At 39.4% G+C, this 20,608-nt stretch overlaps 1 protein-coding gene across 1 annotated transcript; it reads left to right on the forward strand.

Annotated features, from left to right (window-relative positions):
• The first annotated feature begins 3,159 nt into the window (after window positions 1-3,159).
• LOC127568001 (follicle-stimulating hormone receptor-like) lies at window positions 3,160-18,907 on the forward strand. Its single transcript, XM_052011247.1, has 6 exons — window positions 3,160-3,353; window positions 9,764-9,841; window positions 11,809-11,877; window positions 11,999-12,073; window positions 13,784-13,978; window positions 17,599-18,907. The coding sequence occupies exons 1-6, from the start codon at window positions 3,160-3,162 to the stop codon at window positions 18,905-18,907; spliced, it is 1,920 nt and encodes a 639-aa protein (XP_051867207.1).
• The last annotated feature ends 1,701 nt before the right edge of the window (window positions 18,908-20,608 follow it).

Here is a 20,608-nt window from a genome sequence, read left to right on the forward strand (position 1 = left end):
TCCGCTGCTTCCCATCTCCTTTAAGGGCACATTGTAAAATAAATGTGCTGGAACTGTTGCCTCCGCATGATCCTGCTTGCTGGTCACTGATCACCTATACTTTGACAAAATGAAACCCTTGATGCTCCTGAATGCAGTGGATTTTGTGTCACAGCCTGAATGGGCACACACAATAACTCCATAGACCTGGAACCGATTTCTGGAATAATGCTGCTGCCTTCTCAACCCAGCCCCTGTTTATCATTGGATAAATAATGAAGACATTGTCAAATAATAAATTGGTGAGGTACTTTGTGCATCGGTGCACTTTGAATTGATTGATGATAGAGATGCACTTATGGAATTCTGAATAAAGCGGTGGGGACATTGTTGTTACTGAAATTACTATTGCTATATTGGAAGTTGTTGCAGGTTTAATTTCTAATGGGCCGTGAAGCAGGACATATCAGGGTAGTTTTCCACAAATGTCCCCAAGTAGATGTTCCAGGAATGTAAGTTTCATTGAGTAGGTGGTTCGTCTTTGGTGGTTGTAAGTCTTTCACATATTTCCTCAAATAAGCTCAGGGGAAGGAAAGCCGAAAAGATTCCATCTTTTAGACCGTTAACAGTAGCCATCAGAATCTTGCCATTAAAAATCTAGGTTGAAGTTGCCAGATACAACATAAGTTGCCAGGTACAACACAAAGTTAAAAACTGTAATCCACTGGATTCCAAGATCACTTAAGGGTTTTGCATGTTGATTAGTCAAATACTTCTTACAATTTGCATATTTGATGTTCAAAGCATGGATAAGATATTTTAAAAGCATTAAAACCTGTTGGTTTGCAATTTGCAATGCATGCTTGTCTACCATGTTTCTTATATGCTCCTTTATTTCCACAGGTCCATTACAAACACTGGCATTAGGTACTTCCCTGATATCAGAAACATATATTCTGAAGATTTTATCCTTCTGTAAGTTCTTTGACCTGGGTCTGTTTCTTCCGAGAAAACATATTAAATTGTGTCCTTTCAATTAATTTTGATTTTCTATTTGTTTCTCTTGTACTGGCACTGATTGTTTAAACATTAATCATAATCTGTTTTGATAATTCTCAGCCTCACGGATATGGATTCCAGACCGGTTCTCCACCTTTTAAGAAAATGTTTCTAAAAATATTCTTTGTAAATGAATTTCAATGTGATTTTGAACCAATGCATGGAGAAAGCCATAGTGTTGGCTGAAGCTGTAATACTGAAGAAGGCAGCCTTGAGTTTCATCTGTCATAAAATCTATAGTCACAGCAAATAACCAACTGGATAAGTACACAATTCTCAAAATAAGATAGTAATTAATTTGAACACAACTCAGACTCATATTAATTGTTCTTAACTCATACCATTGATTTCAAGAACTTGAAAAGTTCAAAAAGCAGGAGTGGAACTCATTTACCCCTTGAGCTTGTTCTGCTGTTCAATAAGATCATGGCTGATCCTTTAGCTTGTCCACTTTCCTATCTGATCCCCATATCTTCTGATTCCCCTGTGTTTGAGGAATCTATCCATCTCACTCTTAAACCTACTCATTGCCTGAGCATCCACAACCCCCTTGGCTAAAGTATTCTATAGATTTACAACACTCTGATGAAATAAAAACAATTATCTGCATTATTGTGGGCTCAATGGCTTTCAACCTACTAGATTCGCCAGTCTGGGGAAACCAAAATCTGAGTCCATTTGAAGTCTAACAACAGTATCTACTCTATTATTACCTTTCAAAATCTTGTATGTCTCAATTAAATTACTTCTCATTCTTCTGAACTGCATTAGGTATACTGCTGTATAGCCTTTAGAGAATGAGACCAAACGTGCAGACAGTACTCCAGGTGTGATCTCACCAAAGCCCAGTATAATTTCCTTACTTTTAAATATTTCAATCTTATTTGCTCTCATATTTTAGTATTTAACTTATGAACTTATCTACATGGTAAGATATTTACACCTCTAACACTAAAGGTAGTGATGTAAAAATAACATACACTTTGCAACTGGATAAGTAATTAACAAATTAATTGCAAATTTAATTTTGCTGCCCACCTTTATCTCTATGTCTTCGTGTGCTTAACCTATTGGGCCAGATTTCCTAGTCCCTGAACATGAGTTATTGGATTATCTCAGAGTCCTGAATACCTGAAAAATGGCCAGAGAGGAGACCCCACCTGATTATCTATTGATTTATGCAATTGATTCCAACAACAAAAACTGGAAAATTTGTCCCATTAAGCAATAGTTATGCTTAGTGGGAAAAAAGCATGAGGGAAGGACAAGATGGGGAGAGGACTATTGTATTGTCATCAGGCAATTGATCCAAATAAGTGCAGAAACCACAGAAAGTACCAATTCATTTCAAAGTGTTTCAAAATTTACCAGTTATGGGAGGAGCCATTTTCTTTATTTTTATTATCGTGTGGCCCTCCGCATAATAGATACCACTATTCCAAATACAAAAACATGTTCAGCATCAGTACAACATTATACATGGTGCCATAGTGCCCTGAGGTTACTACACCTCCTCCTCCACTTCCCCATCAGCTTTAATTTGATCAACCTATTCAATAGTCAAAATAAATGTCAAAAAAGAGGTTAACTACAAAACTATAAAATCAATAGCTGTTGACCAAGAAGTGAAGCATCTTCATCTGTTAATCATCAACACTCAAGAGGAATTATTCTGCCCTTCATAATGAATACTTTCCCTTTTCCCAAATTTAACCTCTCTGGTAGTTTTCTCCATTGCTGAGCTTGAAGGAGCTCAGGTTGCACTGAAATATCACTAGTACTTTTTCCTCAATTTTATATTTCCTTACAATGTAGGAGGAGGCTATTTGGCCCCACAAGTCTATGCCGGCTCTCCATCAATCCCATTTTCCCACTTATTTCCCTGTTGCCTATTCTTGCACACATGCCCGTTAATACCCCACCGATTCTATTACAACTGTGAAATTTGCACGTTTTTCTGTGACTGCATGGGTTTCCCCCCCAGGTGCTCAGGTTTTCTCCAACACTGGTGGTATTCTACAGTGGTTAATTAACCTACCAACCAGCACATTTTTGGGATATGGGAGGAAACCAATGCATCCAGAGGAAACCTATGTGGTCACAGGGAGAACGTGCAAATCCATGCAGGCAGCACTGGCGATCGGAATCAAACTCGGCTCCCTGAAGTTGCGAGTGCTGCTCTCTGCTGTGCTGCTCTTCTTGTCGTTTGTCGCAACTCATCCCAAGGGCTGTTCTTTGCTACGTCAAGTGCAGAAGAAGGTGAGAAAACTTCCAATTCCGGCACATACTCAACTGGTTGAACTGATGACAGTGAGGTACAATATCATAGGCAGTCTTGATGAAACTTCAACATGAGACTTGCTTTCAGATGAACCACCAAATAGACTTGTCTAATGCAGTCAACGATGAGTTCCAATAACTCAGTTCCTCATGTGATATCCGAAAACAGGATTACTTACATCAACGTGGCAATCACAAGCTCTAGCATCATATTGCTCCTTCTGCTTTGCCTAGTTTAAAGACACAGTAGTATTATATTCTGGCCTGGTGAAATCAAAATAGATTCAAACATATCAGTAACTTAGCAGTGTCTGTCATTGCGTGTGGTGTATTCTGATAGTAGAGTAAGAAATGAGCAATTTTTGTCTCCCTTTCATCTTTCTCAGTCCATCTTTCAGAGACCGAATTGTTCCTTCCACAATTGCGTTCAAGGGTTGATGGTATGAAGCTGAGGGCATGTGCTTGAATCTATTTCTCTTGTCCGTTGTGAGCAGCCCTTTCAGTATCAAAGGTCATTTTGAACTTAGAAGACGCATCCATTTACCATGGCCAAGATTATTGTAAATGGTCCTGCAAAATCCATGTGTCGTCAACCCAATTTGCTTAGCCAGGGCATAGGTCAAGAGGTGCAACTGGTGCACTCATGTGATGCTTTTGAAAGGCTTTGCTTCTACCACATTCTGTAGTATGTCAATAGTATGTCAACTTCACGTTCTTCTTCCCATCCAAGAGTGTGGGGCCATGCCTGATCATCATAGAGCACTACAGCACAGAAGCAGGCCCTTTGGCCCATCTAGTCCATGCCAACCTGATCTTCTGCCTAGTCCCATCTACCTGCAGCTGGACCATATCCCTCCAAATCCCTCCCCTCCGTGCACCCATCCAAACTTCTCTTAAATGTTTCAATTGAACCCACATCTACAACTTTCGCTGTCAGCTCATACCACTCTCGCACCACCCTCTGACTGAAGATGTTTCCCCTCAGATTCCCCTTAAATGTTTCACCTTTCACCCTAAACCTATGATCTCAAGTTCTACTCTCACCTAACCTGATGGGAAAAGCCTGGATGCATTCACCTTTACCCCTCATAATTTTGTATATCTCTATAAGATCTTCCCCCATTCGCCTACACTCCAGGGAATAAAGTCCTAACCTACTTAACCTATCCTTGTAACTCAGGCCCTCAAGTCCTGACAACATCCTTGTAACTTTTCCCTGCACCCTTTCAAGCTTATTAATATCTTTCCTGTGGTAAGTGAGCAGAATGGCATACAATACTCTAAATTTGGCCTCACCAATGTCTTGTACAACTTTAGCATGACATCCTAACTCCTGTACTCAATGCCCTGATTTATGAAGGCCAATGTGCCAAAAGCTCTCTTTATGACCTGTGATGTCACCTTCAACAAATTATGGATCTGTATTCCCAGGTCCCTTTGTTCTACTGCACACCTCGGAGCCCTACCATTCACTGTGTAGGTCTTACCCTGGTTTGTCCTCCCAAAATGCATCACCTCACACTTGTCTGCATTAAATTCCATCTGCCATTTTTCAGCCCATTTTCCTAGCTGGTCAAGATCACGCTGCAAGCTTTGATAGCCTTCCTCTCTGTCCACTACATCCCCAATCATCCGCAAATTTGCTGATCTAATTTACCACATTATCATCTAAATCATTAATATAGATGATAAACAACAATGGATCCAATAATGATCCCTGCAGCACACCACTAGTCACAGGCCTCCAGTCAGGGAGACAACCATCTACTACCACTCTCTGGCTTCTCCCGCTAAGCCAATGTGGAATCCAATTTACTACTTCATCCTGAATGACAAGCGAGTTAACCTTCTGGACCAACCTCCCATGTGGGACTTTGTCAAAGGCCTTGCTGAAGTCCATGTAGACAACATCCATCACCTTTCCTTCAACCTTCTTGGTAACCTCCTCGAAAAACTCTACAAGGTTGGTTAGACATTACTCACCACGCACAAAGCCATCTTGACTATCCCTAATCAGGCCCTGTCTATCCAAATACTTATATATCCTGTCCCTTAGAATACCTTCCAATAATTTACCCACGACTGACGTCAGGCTCACAGGCCTATAATTTCCAGGCTTATTCTTAGAGCCTTTCTTGAACAACAGAACAACATTTGCTATCCTCTAGTCCTCCGGCATCTCATCTGTGGCTAAGGGCGTTTTAAATACCTCTGCCAGGGCTCCTGCAATTTCTACACTAGCATCCCACAATATCAGAGGGGACACTTTGTCAGGCCCTGGGGATTTATCCACCTTAATTTGCTTCAAGACAGCCAGCACCTCCTCTTCCATAATCCGGATACGGTCCATGACCTTGCTACTCTTTTGCCTCAGTTCTATAGTCTCTGCGTCTGTCTCCAGGGTAAATACGATGCAAAAAATTCATTTAAAATCTCCCCCATCTCTTTCAGTTCCACGCATAGATGACTATGCTGACCTTCAAGAGGATCAATTTTGTCCCTTGCAACCTTTTTGCTCTTAATATAGCGATAGAACCCTTGGGATTCTCTTTCACCTTGTCTGCCAGAGCAACCTCATGTCATCTTTTAGCCCTCCTGATTTCTCTCTTTTGTGTTCTCTTGCATTGCTTAAAGCATCTTATTTGATCCTAACTGCCTGTACCTGATATGCACCACCTTCTTTTTCTTTACCAGGGCCTCAATAGCCCTCAGTAACCAATGTTCCCTAAACCTGCTAACCTTGCCTTTTATTCTAACAGGAACATACAGATTCTGTACCCTCAATATTTCACTTTTGAAAGCCTCCCATTTACCAAGCATCTCTTTGCCGGAAAACAACCTATCCCAATCCACGCCTGCCAGATCCCTTCTGATGTCATCAAAATTGGCCTTACTCCAATTTAAAATCTCAACTCCAGGACCAGTCCTATCCTTATCTATAATCATCTTGAAACTAATGGAATTATGATCACTAGATCCAAAGGGTTCCCCTACACGCACTTATGTCATCAGCCCTGTCTCATTCCCTGAGAGATCCAGTACCGCGCTCTCTCTAGTTGTGATCTCTACGTATTGATTAAAGAATCTTTTCTGAACACATTTGACAAACTCTGTCCCATCCAATCCCTTTACAGTCTGGAAGTACCAGTCAATATGTTAAAATCACCTACTATCACAGCCTTAGATTTCATGCAAACTGTCTGCTGTCTCTCTACAAATGATCATGGAGGTAAGTTTGTGATCAGAGTACTGTCCATATATTTCCACTAACACAATGTCACACCTCATTGGTGTCTCACAGAGAGGAGCTCCAACTGGCAGTCAACTCAGAGTGCCGAGATTCTGACTCCTGTATACTTCTGTACTTACAAATGCAGTTCTATGCAGATATTGTTAACCATTCTATATCTGCTGAGCATCTAAGGTGGATTCACCAAAAAATGACCCACAAAGTCTTGGAGTTTGTTAAGATTGTCAAGTTCTGACCAAATGGGTACTTGTAAAATTTCTTAACTTCTTAGACCAACAACTACGTATATTTTACCCAGTTATGTGTTGCATTGCTTTACCTTGGAAGCAGACTTTGATTCAAAACCAATGACTCAGACAATTCCATTTCCCTTACAAAGTGACAAAAGTATACCAACGCCATGAAATTATGGAGCATTACAGGGCAGCAGCAATGGCTTTGCTGGATCACCATGAACATGAAGCTGTGCATTCTGTAGCAATGGCTTCATCTCTCAGAACACAAGTTCTGTTAGCTCTTGTTCGAATTGAGTTTGTTCTGTGATTCAGCAACTCCTGAAGAGGTTCTACTGCAATGCTTAATGTTGGCAGAAACCGACCATAGTATTTGAGGAGTGCTAAGAAGTCCTTCAATACTATCAAGTTGGATGTATTAGGTGCATCCAACATTGATTTAACCGTCCTTAAAAGGATGTCCTTCCACATCTATCTAATAGCCAATATAGATGACTACTGAGGCAGCAAAGAAACGTTTGCCCTTCTTAAATTGTACTCCTGCTTTTCAAAATCATCAAATATCTTTTCTGTATTGCTACCCTGTCTTTCTAGTCACTGAGATATCATATACATAGCTCAGGGGCATATGGTAGCCCTTGGAAAATGCTATCCCAAACGAACAGTACACAGCGAGTACTTTTCATTGAGTAGTCCATTGAACCTTTGTCTAATACAGTCTGCTGGAGAACACATTACACACCAAAGGCTGTGAAGATCTATTCTCCACCTACTTGTACCAATAAATTGTCAGAGGTAAGGGCTTCTTTGTTGTTTGTTAACATTACCTCCACAAGTCTAATGCCTTCAACACAGGAACTATTGGAGACATCAGATGACATAGCTGGTTCACTTGGTTGCAATAGACTCTTTATCTCTTCCAGAGCTGTTCATTCATGCTGTAACATCCAGATCATTCTTTGAAGGACCAAGGTGAGGCATCTTGCTTCAACTGAATGTTGGTTTCCACACCTTGAATACTTCCAGGTTCATTGTAATGTACCGTGAGGTACTTGTATCATACAGCTAATGCATGCTGTTACTTCATGTTCTTGATCTCTCCCATATACAGTATACCTTTGGTAGCCAGTTTCAACCTATCAAATTGGACTGTTGCCCTGGAACAGTGAGAGGAAGGATCTTTGCTTCCTTCCCATCACTTCTCACTCGAAGCTAACATATGTCTATCACCTTGATTGCTTCCTTAGTGTGGATGCAAAGAAAAACTTATGACTCCTTGAGTTTCACTGAACCATCTGGCCAATATTACCTATATTCCTGCTCACACGCCATTGATATTGCAGCAGCAATAGCAATTTCTAGCGATACTCACTTTCCTTCAATGCCAGTAGTGAAAGGTTTCATCCAACTGACTTAACATGGACAATCCTTACAATTTGTCCAGGTCATCACTTTCTCACCTTCTCCATGGTCTCTCTTTGCTTTCAAGTCAGCCATTGACAGACATCCTTGATACTACAGTTACAGCAAACAGAGTCTCCGTGTCTGCAGTCATTAGGCTGATGTTGTGTATTAGCACAATATTCACATCTTCCTTTCATCTGGTCCTTACATTGCTGAGAAGATACAGCGGAGCTGCAGCCCAGCTTGTTAACACTCTGGACCTTGGCTGAATGATGTTGCAAACCATGTGCTTGCATGATTCCATTGTTTGGGTAATATCAAATGCCCATTTAAAATTCATTTCATTTGCACACCTCTTGGATTCTACAATCAATGTAATCCTACAGTATCTAGTACCACACCTGCAGCATTCTTCAATGCCATTCAAATCTGTGACACTGCAAATCTTTCACCTGGATACCGATTCCTGCTGTTAAACTTGTTCCCTTTAGGTAAAGGACTGTGGGCACTAATGTTGTTCAGCTACTTCAACCAGCTTTACAAAATTTTCTCTTTCAAAGTTTGACAAAGGCCATCGAGGTTCTCATCAATATATGTCTTGTCACCTGTATATGAGAGGAAAGTGGACTTTTTTCCTTCCGGAACGTCATTTGCAATGAAGAGTGTGCTTTTTTTTCCTCGATATCCCATTGTTAAAGGAATGGTTGTCCAGGGTTTGTTTGTCCTCTCTGAACATTAACTATTTCATACTGTTCTGCTTTTATTCCACTTTTACAATGGCAACTTCTGTTTTATGTTTATTCAAAATGTAACAGGTTTTCACACTTAGCTTTCCACGTAACACATGAGCTATGTGTTTGTGAAAATAGACCTCTTAGAAATGATGTCATTTCATTTGATTAACATGCATTGAATAATGTGTTTGCACTCAAAAGTATGGATCAAGCATTAGTGTTAGAACCTGAGGAGACAACGGTGATGTTGTGAACAAATGATGTATTAAATACAATTACATAAACTTTTGGTTCAGTTGAATTGCTCATTAATCAATTATCCTTATACAGATAAAACTGGAAGCCTGATTGTGACAGAGACATACATTGCACCAAATTAAAATTTATGTTCAACACCAGGATAGAAGAGGGATCAACTGCCAATGCACTTATCTTTAACTCAGAAGGTTCTGGATTCAAGACCCATTCAGAAACATGAGCACAAAAATTTAGGCTGGCACTCCAGTGGAGTGCTGAGGGAATGGTAAACTGCTGGAAGTGTTAATAAACCAAAACCCGATTTGCTCTCCCAGGTGAATGTTAAAAATCTCATGATGTTATTTTGAAAATGAGCAAGGGTTTTTTCATCATCCAGGAAATATTTATCCCTCAATCAGAATCACCAAAGCAGATTACCATGCTGTTGTTCCTGGGAGTAACAAATTCACTGTTTAGATGCTCAATAGAATCTGCTCTCTGGGGTGACTGGAGGCAGTGAACGGGACTATATAAATACACATGTTTCTTTCTGAAAAATAAATTCAAACACTGTCTGTTTCTTTTAGTGAATTCCGAGACAATATAAACATGCACATCATTCCATCTAATGCTTTCCAGGGATTAAGCACTGGGACATTAAATATGTAAGTACATACCTTCTAATAAGATAAATCAGTTCTATCCGGACTAAACACAGCAAGTGTCAGAACTGTAAGTGAAGCTAACATGTATTTGAAAGAGAGACATAGATATAACTCTTTATCTGAATTCCCAGAACAATAGCCTCTTTTTGAAGATATGAAATAATAAACAGTATCATGTACCTCTTCCTTTAACCTGCCTGGTCTTTCCTGGAAACCTTTGCTGTGACAGTGGTATATACAATGTATTGAGATGTAGTATGTGAGCAACTATTGCACAGCTGGTGAGTAATGAAGTAAGCTCTAGGAGACACCAGGAGCATTACAACATGCACTAACTCTTTATTGAAGACTAACAGCTACTACCATTTTTGCTTATATCACACATATGAATATATCATTCCATTGCATGCACATGCGACCCATTAAGATACTACCATATCTGCGTGAGCAAACAGTGCTGTGTTTCCTGAGGAAATCTACATGCAGGTTTAAGACTGAAACATCATCAGGCATAAACTTCCTCAAATGATTGCATCGCTTCTGAGTTGCACCTGACATAATTGTTGCTCAGTTTCATAACTCTAGCCCCATATAAAAGATCTGCTCCCTAAATTTCCAGGATTTAAGGAAATAATAAACAGGCATAATCTTATGCAGAAAACACAGACACAGCTCTGCCAGAAGTCACCCAATGGGAATACCCCTGTTCTGCATGACAATAACATCACAAGCACAACAAATAAAAAAAACACTCATGAATAAAATAGCATTTGGTAGAGTTTTGAACATCAGATGGAAATTCTCAGTAATTCACTCTTCACAATGTTAACGGTTGTTGCTGCTATGATTATTGGATGATGCTCAAACTAAATATTATTATGAAATAAAAACAGAAAATGCTGGAAACAATCAGTAGATCAGGCAGCATTGGCAGCATCTGTCAGGTATCAGTTACTGTTGAATTCAATATCACTTCCAGGAATGCCAAACTTGAAGTTCTGTTCCACTAAGAGTCATTGATCTGAAATATTAACTGTGTTTTCTTTTAACAGGTGCTACCTGTCCTGAGCTGTTGAACGTTTCCAGCAGTTTCTGTTTTTATTTCAGATTTTCAGCATCTGCAGTTTTTTGGATTTTCAATCACTGTCACTTAAACATCCAAATGAACCTTTGTTACTGGATCCATTCATGAATCCATTGCTATTTTTGTTGTGAAATTGAACCAATGTTCCTCTCCATTAGACTTGGTGGTTAATATCCAACTTGGACCTCAAATAGACAACTATAGATTTAATGGAGATTCATATTTCTTCCATTTATTTCATGAGCTCTGGTAGTGCATGTTAGATCACTAAATAATCCACAGTTGCTGCTGAGAATTGTCAGAGGGGATTCTATTTCACTTGCTGCACAAGGAACTATCCTGACTTAACAAGAAAATTACTGAATAGTAATAAACACAGAAAATTTGCACTTTTCTGAGGAGGACATTTAAAAATAACATAAGTTGGAAAAAATGGGATACTATATTTGCACTTATTTTTTGATGGATTCTTTGTTTTTACAGCAGAGGTAAATGAGCAGCACATAAGATTATGAGCTGCAACCAGTTAAGTTCTATGCAATGTCATTTTGGAAGGTTGAAGAGTTTATTTAAGATTTCAAGCACTTGCATCTTTTGCTTTTATTGATATCCCCTTGTATTCGCACAAGCTCTCACTGTGGCCAGTATGATGAACATGTGTCAGAACTTTCTTTCAGAAAGCAAGGGTTATTCATTTGAATGAGTCAAGTAGAAATACTGCTTAAATAGAACTTATTTCTTTACCTATGCAATATAGAAACAAAATAAATCATACATCTTATTTTAATTGTGTAAGATAAATATCAAAGCATATGGCAGTGAGGATAAACAAATAACAAATATTTCATCCTCTTCTTTCCCCCTGCCCTCCCCAAAAACACAGAAAGTTGATTAATAATGACCTCACAGAAGTACAAAGTCATGCATTTAATGGAACAGATTTAGATCAGCTGTAAGTTGCTAATTTGGTATTGTCCACCAGTCATTTTCTTAATTGTAGAATTTGTACTATTGTGTAAGCACACAGCACTTGTTTGTTCATGGGCTTTAATGATTTTTGCTTTCTCTTGCAGTAATCTCACAGGTAATCAAAATCTACAGAAATTGCATGATGATGTTTTCATGGGAGCAACAGGACCAACAGTTCTGTAAGTGAATTGCCAATGTAACAAATGTTGGAGTTGGACATTGGTAGAAAACTGGCTTTACTCAACAATATTTTCAAGTATAAAAAGAGAAAGAAATTAATAGCAAAATTAGTTTTGATAAAATGTTTTAAGTTAATCTTAGATTGATATGAATGAAACAGAACAATCTTTTAAAAAATATTTTGCAATAATTCTAATATTGATATTCCTTAGAATTTTCTCTCATAACTTGCCATACTCGTGTTTCCATTCATTTTGAATTGATCCATTCCTGTCAATGTTTTCAGAATAAGTGTTCCAGGCAACTTTTTGATCATGAGTGTAAAGACACAAAGTTTGGCCAAGTTGTGGGTTTTTCGGTTGGCATGGTAGCTGAATTAGTTTTAATCCTGGCTGCCATTTAGTGAGGATGCTTGCTGCCAGAAGTGTGCAGACGTGAATTCAACCAGTGTGCAATGCCAATTCAGTGCTATCTAATGCCACACCAGTGCCATGTAAAGGCATCGACTACTAATTGCAGATTAGTTGCTGATTTGATTTGTTTCTCACAGTTGAGACCATTCCACAAGTGATTGGTACTTCCTATGTTTGCTTCAGTTTGCCAGGGCACTGAAAATGTTATTGGACTTTGTCCCAACTGTAGGCTTCTGCTCACACCAGTGGGGCCAGAAATGAGTGCATGAGCAAGTTCATCCATTTTGAATGGGAGAAAAAGCAGAGAGTCTTTGATAAAAGACAAGCTGCTGGATAAGGAACGAGAACTGGCAACAGTAGTCCATTTCAATGACAGCAATCCTCCGACCTGAATTTCAGTGAGGAGCAGATAGCTGTCTGAGGATTGCAGGTTTCCTTCTGGTTAAGGTGCACAGTTATCTGCTTGCTTTCTGCAGACAGTGCAACTCAGCTTTGAGATGTATCACAACTGGAAGGGGCCCTCTAACTCATCAGGATCATGAGTAACGGTCAGAAGAGGAGAAGAAAGGGGAAGCAATGAGGTGACTGAGACAGCCCTTTTTGGTCAGGTTTGTGAGCAGCCCACCTGTCAGCAGTACTGGTTAATGCAACCACAATTCTCCATTTTACCCTCCCTGTAGCTGACCATTACAGCTTCCACTTGGCCACAATGTAAATATAAAAGGCAGCACAAAATAAATATACCAAACCAAAACTGATAATAAAAATTGCATAATGCATATAACCATCAAATCATTCACATTTTTTTCTTCTTCAAGTGCTAATACTTTAGAAGCTGCACTAGAGAAGGTGGAAGGCTGCTGAATTTCAATGGGAGAGTGCTATTCAGGTGGAATAGCAGGTTGACCTTGAGTAGTTGTGGATCGAGCTTTGGACTGCACCACCATGCAATGAATAGCAGCAGTATGGGCTGGCTGACTGACAGGTGATAGTAAGAGTCTGAGGAAGGGCAATTGAGGGATCATGGATCCTGTCACTCTGAGAGATCACGGCAGATTCATGCCTAAAAGACCAACCAATTGAAATCCAGGTGGGCAGCCCTGGTGAGAGGGATTGAAGATTTGTTGAGGGCTTATTAATTCCGAGCCAAACTAACACTTACAGTATCCAAATACTGACAGCAATGGAAGCCAGGTTCACAGTGGCAATGTCTTATGTCATCAGCAACATGGTATACATCGTGGTTTAATGGAAATAAGGATGATGCACAAAGTAGCACCCTTAATGTTTTAACAGGGATATTTCCAGAACCAGCATTAATGTGCTTCCAATTCATGGTTTGAAGTCTGTTAAGAAGCTCATAGCTCAGTCCACCGTCAACTTAAAAAAGTTGCCACCTCTGGATAACTTTGTAGAACTAAGAGAGGCAAGCATGACATATCCGAGCCATTGCTGTGCTTTTGAAAATGAAAATGCCAAGAAGCGAAAAGAGTGAGTATTATTTATTCTTTTGCACATGTAGAGTTAATGTAAATGGAAGAGTGAGCAGGCTATTGAAGAACTGCAAACTAATACAGAAACTGCTGAAACACACTGTAGATTAGTCAGCAACCGTAGGGAGGAAAGGCAGGTGATAATGTTCCAAAAATATTGCCTTCAATTTTGAAAGTTCTTCCTTTTTATTATCCTGAATGACTAAAATGCTTAACTTTAATTTGGTATTTAATTATTTGGGAACTCTTTGCATATAAGTGCTTAAATATAAAACATGAATATGGAAAAAGTAAGAAAATTGAATATACTTAAATCATTAGATAAACAGAATAATCAATGATGACAGGTTATTTCTTAGTTAATACGGTGTATGTTTTAAATCAAGTTTTTTTCCTAATCATCACTTTCTCCTCTGGAATTGGAATTGGTTTATTATTGTCACATGTACTGAGGTACAGTGCAAAACTTGTCTTGCATACTGTTCATACAGATCATTTCATTACAGCAGTGCATTGAGGTAGTACAAGGTAAAACAATAACAGAATGCAGAATAAAGTGCAACACCCACAGAGAAAGTGCAGTGCAGGTAGACGAAGGTGCAAGGTCATAAAGAGGCAGATTGTGAGGTCAAGAGTCCTTCTTTTCGTACTAGGGAACAGTTCCTTAGTCTTATAACAGCAGGACAGAAGCTGTCCTTGAGCCTGGTGGTACATGCTTTCAGGCTTTTGTCTTTTTTCCCCAATGGGAGAGGGGAGAGGGGAGAGGGGAGAGGGGAGAGGGGAGAGGGGAGAAGGGAGAGGGGAGAGGGGAGAAGGGAGAAGGGAGAGGGGAGACGGGAGAGGGGAGAAGGGAGAGGGGAGAGGGGAGAGGGGAGAAGGGAGAGGGGAGAGGGGAGAGGGGAGAAGGGAGAGGGGAGAGGGAGAGGGGAGAGGGGAGAGGGGAGAGGGGAGAGGGGAGAGGGGAGAATGTCCGGGGTGGGTGGAGTCTCTAATCACGCTAGTTGCTTTACCGAGGCAACGAGAAGTATAGACAGAGTCCATGGAGGGGAGGCTGGTTTCCGTGATGTGCTGAGCTGCATCCACAACACTCTGCAGTTTCTTGCAGTCACGAGCAGAGCAGTTACCATACCAAGCCGTGATGCATCCAGTCAAGATGCTTTCTGTGGTGCATTGATAAAAATTGGTGAGTGTCGACAGGGACATACCAAATTTCTTTAGCCTCCTGAGGAAATAGAGGTGTTGGTGAACTTTCTTGGCTGTGATGTCTATGTAATTGGACCAGGACAGGCTATTGGTGATGTTCACTCCTAGGAACTTGAAGCTCTCAACCCTGCAGACCTCAGCACTATTGATGTAGGCAGGTGCATGTGCATTGCCCCCCTTCCTGAAGTCGATGACCAGCTCTTTTGTTTTGCTGACATTGGGGGAAAGGTTGTTGTCATGACACCATGTTACTAAGCTCTCAATCTACTTCCGGTACTCCAACTCATCATTATTTGAGATACGGCCCATTACGTTGCTATCATCTGCAAACTTGTAGATGGAGTTAGAGCAGAATCTAGCCCCCTTTGTTCATCTCCATCATGTCAAGAGGGTAACATGAGAGATCTGATTTATTTGGGCTTTTTAAAAGGCATTCAGTAAGCTGTTATACTGTACGTGACTAAGGACAGTGTGTGGAGATCTATGGAGAATTAGAAAATGGACAGCAACCAGATCACAAAACTGAAAACAGGGTTGAGTTTAAAGGTTATAATTAAGCCTGGTAAAGGGTGTGCATTATAGTGTTCAGCTTCACCTTTTTCATTATTGATTTGAACTTGTAAGTCAATGTACAACTTCAAAATTTGCAGAAAATGTCAATTTGGGATGATGGTTAACACTGAGGAGAAGTGCAATAAATAACTCAAAGGCTTAAACTTACTGAATGAATGTATAATTGTGAAAGGGATTTCAATATTTCTCAGTGAGAGGTGGATTAAAGTGGCCATTTACTCTGAAAATGAGATTGCAATTGAGATGGAGCAAAAGAGGGATCTAGGAATACAGGCATTCAAATCTATAAAAATTGTGATATAAGGTTAATAATACCACAAATAAGGCAGACATAGCAGCAGGATTCATTTCTGGGAGATAGAGTTGAAGAGCAGATGTTATATTAAACTTGTACAGAATCTTGCTTAGACCACACCTACAAAAAGTTGTGTTTACTCTGGTTTCCATGTTACATAAAAGATACAGGAGCATTTATGAAGTTGAAAATAAGATTTACAAAGATAATAGACTTTAACATCTTAGTTTTTCTACCAAAAAATATTGAACATACTGGGACATTTTTTCCAGAAAAGGCTATGGGAGTAACTTATCAGAAGAATTGAAAAATAATGAAAAGGTCTGACAGAGTAGATGCAAAGAAGATCATTTCACTTGTGTGGGAGATTGAAACAAGGCCCTGAAGTAGATAATCACTAATAAATCCAATCGAAAATTCAGAAGAATCTTTTACCAGAGAGAGTAGTTAGAATATAGAGTGCAGCAGAAACTCTGACTAAATTGATACTTCTTATTAGAGAAACAAAGGACTGCAGATGCTGGAATCTAGATGAAAAAAACTATATGCTGGAGGAACTCAGCAGGCCAGGCAGCATCCGTGGAGAAAAAACAGGCGGTCAATGTTTCAGGACCCTTCTTCAGGACTGAAGATAGGAAAAGGGGAAGCCCAATATATAAGAGGGAAAAGCAGAGCAGTGATAGGTGGACAAAAGAGGGGAGGCGGGGTGGACACAACGTGGTGATAAGTAGATGCAGGTAAGAGACAGTGATAGGCAGGTGCGGGGAGGAGGGGAGAGTAGATCCACTGGGGGATGGGTCAAAAGTAAGGAGAGAAAGGGAAAAAAAAGGCAGAAAAAAAGAGGCTAGGAAAGGGACGAAGAGAAGAAGCATGGTAGGGGAAGAGGGATGAGGATTACTTAAAAGTATGAGAATTCAATGATCAGGTACCGAGTCTGAGTGAGCACATGGTCGAGGAGCTGGAGAGCAGAGGAGATCTCAGAGGTGGAGCAGTGAGAGAGGGAATTACAAAGCTCCTGTCAAAGAGAGGAAGAAAACTTCTTCAAAGTTAGCATCCTTGAAGGGACTTCACAGTGGAGCTGTAATACTGAACTGAACATTGAATTCTCCCACTTTAAGTAATGCTCCACCATGCTTCTTCTTCCCTTTCCTAACCTCTCTCTTTTTTTCCTTCTCTCTTTACCCTTGACCCATCCCCCGGTGGATCTGCTCTCCCCTCCTCCGCACCTGCCAATCACTATCTCTTACCTGCATCTACCTATCACCACCTTGTGCCCACCCCGCCTCCCTTCTTTTGTCCACCTATCACTGCTCTGCTTTTCCCTCGTTTATATTGGGCTTCCCCTTTTTCTATCTTCAGTCCTGAAGAAGGGTCCTGACTCGAAACACTGACTGCCTGCTTTTCTCCGTGGAGGCTGCCTGGCCTGCTGAGTTCCTCCAGCATCAGAGTGTGATCCTTCTTATTTATGTATGTTAAATGTCACTCCTTCTAGATTACTCGCTGTTCACTGGAATTGTAGTAAAAATGGTAACTTTTCTTTGTTCCAGAATACAATGGTCTGCATTTTGTAACAAGCTGTATAGCAACATCAGTTTCTTGAGGGAATTTGAGATAAGTTCCTTGCATTCGAAAAGATCTTTGCAGATGAACTCATCATTACCTCAACAATATGCCTTCCTTGAAAATGAGGCATGGTTTGACTTAAATGAAGATGAACCTTTTTTTGACTATGGCTTCTGCACAAATGTGGTTGATGTGATCTGTAATCCAAAGGCGGATGACTTCAATCCATGTGAAGACATTGTGGGGAAAGACATCCTGAGGGTCATAATATGGCTGATGAATATTCTTGCTATTGTAGGGAATGTCGCTGTTCTCATAGTCTTATTAACCAGTCACTATAAACTTACAGTCCCACGATTTCTCATGTGTAATCTGGCCTTTTCTGACTTTTGCATGGGTCTCTATTTGTTGCTTATTGCTTCTGTAGATATCCAAACAAAAGGTCAGTACTATAACTATGCCATAGACTGGCAGACTGGTGCTGGCTGTGCATCTGCTGGGTTCTTCACTATCTTTGCCAGCGAACTCTCAGTGTACACACTGACTGCAATTACCCTGGAAAGATGGCATACTATAACTTATGCCATGCAGTTGGACAGAAAACTCCGTCTGAGGCATGCCATTATGATTATGATTGGTGGTTGGATGTTTTCATTTACTGTTGCAGTGCTACCTCTTATAGGAATCAGTAATTATAGGAAAGTTAGCATCTGCCTCCCAATGGACATCAATTCCCCAGTCTCTCAAGCTTATATTATTTTCATTTTGATTTTAAATGTTATTGCATTTTTACTAATTTGTTTTTGCTACATTAAAATCTATTTAACAGTTCGAAATCCCAACTTTATTTCTACAAATAGTGATACAAAAATCGCTAAACGCATGGCTGTGCTAATCTTTACAGATTTCATTTGCATGTCACCAATATCTTTCTTTGCTATTTCAGCAGCTCTGAAAGTTCCTTTTATCACTGTGTCCAATTCCAAGATTCTCCTGGTTCTGTTTTACCCAATCAATTCTTGCGCCAATCCCTTCCTGTACGCAATTTTCACTAAGACATTTCGCCGAGATTTCTACATTCTTTTAAGCAGGTTTGGCTGCTGTGAAATGAAAGCACAGCTCTACAGAACAGAAACAACATCATCAATTCACAATTCCAATGTGAGAAATGGTGCTTTGGTTACTGCATCACAGTTTGGTCAAGGGATGGCTTACACAGAGCTTCTGGTAGCCAATAATCGCCAGCAGCATGAAGCTCCATCTCAGTTCTCAAGAGTATCATCAAACAGTTAAGGGAATCTACATTATTACCAGATGACCTCCCTGATGTGAATGTGTTTTGTTAGCCTACAAATAATCCAGTTTCTGGAGGATCTCTGGTACCTTATTAATAAAATATCAACATTTTTTTATCTTACGTATGTGCCAAGAACCCTAGCCTTTGGTTAATAAAAATTTAATACATCTTTGCAAATGAGCATTCACCACTAATTTGTAGCTAATTTTACAGGGATGAACAGTGGTTGTACAATATGGGATTAGCATTAGCTCACAATTGTCTTGAGATTCCTAGTGATTCAAGTAATCTTCAAAGACCCTTTTGTGCAAAAGGTTATTACTGTCATAAATGCACTTGAGCTACTTTCTCAATTTAAGATCTGTTAGTTTACCAGATTTCATCGTTATTTATGCAGTCTTAATGTAAAATTGTGATGTTATTGTGCTCTGTATGTATTTGAAAAAAAGTGCTCCTTAATATAAACTGGCTTATCTGTTCCAGAGGTTGAATGTTTAAAACTCTTGCTTCAGGAAAATTTGTTACAATGGCATCAATCAAACAATATATTCTCAATAGTGATGACTTAATATTCAATCAACATTGAATACATGATCCTTATTTTAAAATGAAGTTGGTAATCACCCATCAACATTGTGTTCTATTGTATAAATCTCAGTAAAAATTTCAATTATGAATGAATGCGAATGTTACATTTTGCTTTAGGATTTCCAGAGAAGGAGAGAAAATCAGAAAGCATGCTTGCTCTTGATTTCAATCTTACAGATTTAAGATAAGATTGTAATCAAGAGTAATTTGGAAGAAGATAGCTTGTCTCCAGGGATCTCTTGGAAATATTCAGAAGTAGAAAGGAATAAGATAGAAAATAAATGAAAATTTCATTAGTAGATTTTTTATTTAAATTATAGAATAAAATTTGCTTTATATATGTTTTGCAAACACACAAGACTTAATAGTTGAAAAGACTGGGATTTTCTTTGAATTGCTCACAACTTGACTTTATTTCTGTTGATTGAGATACTTGAGATATACATGAGTATCTGTGGTGATAATAAAGAACTACATTGTCTTTGAGAACGTTTTGTGTAAATATTATGCATGGGGATTTATAAAGCAGTGCAGCGGATGGGAAAAGTTGGTGGTTTGGTTTATGCTGTGCAGAATCAGAGAATTAACAGATCTGAGTCATGCACCTGTTCTTTTTCACACAGGCTCAAAGTGAGGCAGCTAAGTACTAGTGCATTCCAACAATATATTACACTTTTATTACTTTTTAATATTTATTACTTATTGTAAGGGACCACTAAGGAGCATTAGATATCATATTGCACACTATGGGCCATTTAATCCTGTTACTGTTACTCTAACTCATGCTTTCCTTGGATTTCAAATCTCCCTGATCTTTTTTCTTTCTCTAACAGTCTTGAAGTTTTAAACCCCGTTCATACTAGCAGATTATTTCTGCATCTTAATTTATTTCTATTTCACTCTTGGGGATGACCTTTATTATTAGTCTTGATTTTGAACTCCATTTTGTCAAATGTTAATAATTCCGCTCTGGAAAGTGAATTAGCCAGAAAAACAAGAAAGAAATTATCTAGAAAATAATTAATCGAAACACATTTATGCCTCATTGCTGGTAGCATACAGGAAGCAAGTCATCATACCATTCTTTTTACCCAAAGAAGTGAGTTAAA

Source organism: Pristis pectinata, chromosome 3 (genome assembly GCF_009764475.1).
Source record: "Pristis pectinata isolate sPriPec2 chromosome 3, sPriPec2.1.pri, whole genome shotgun sequence".
In the NCBI taxonomy this organism is placed as follows: Eukaryota; Metazoa; Chordata; class Chondrichthyes; order Rhinopristiformes; family Pristidae; genus Pristis; species Pristis pectinata.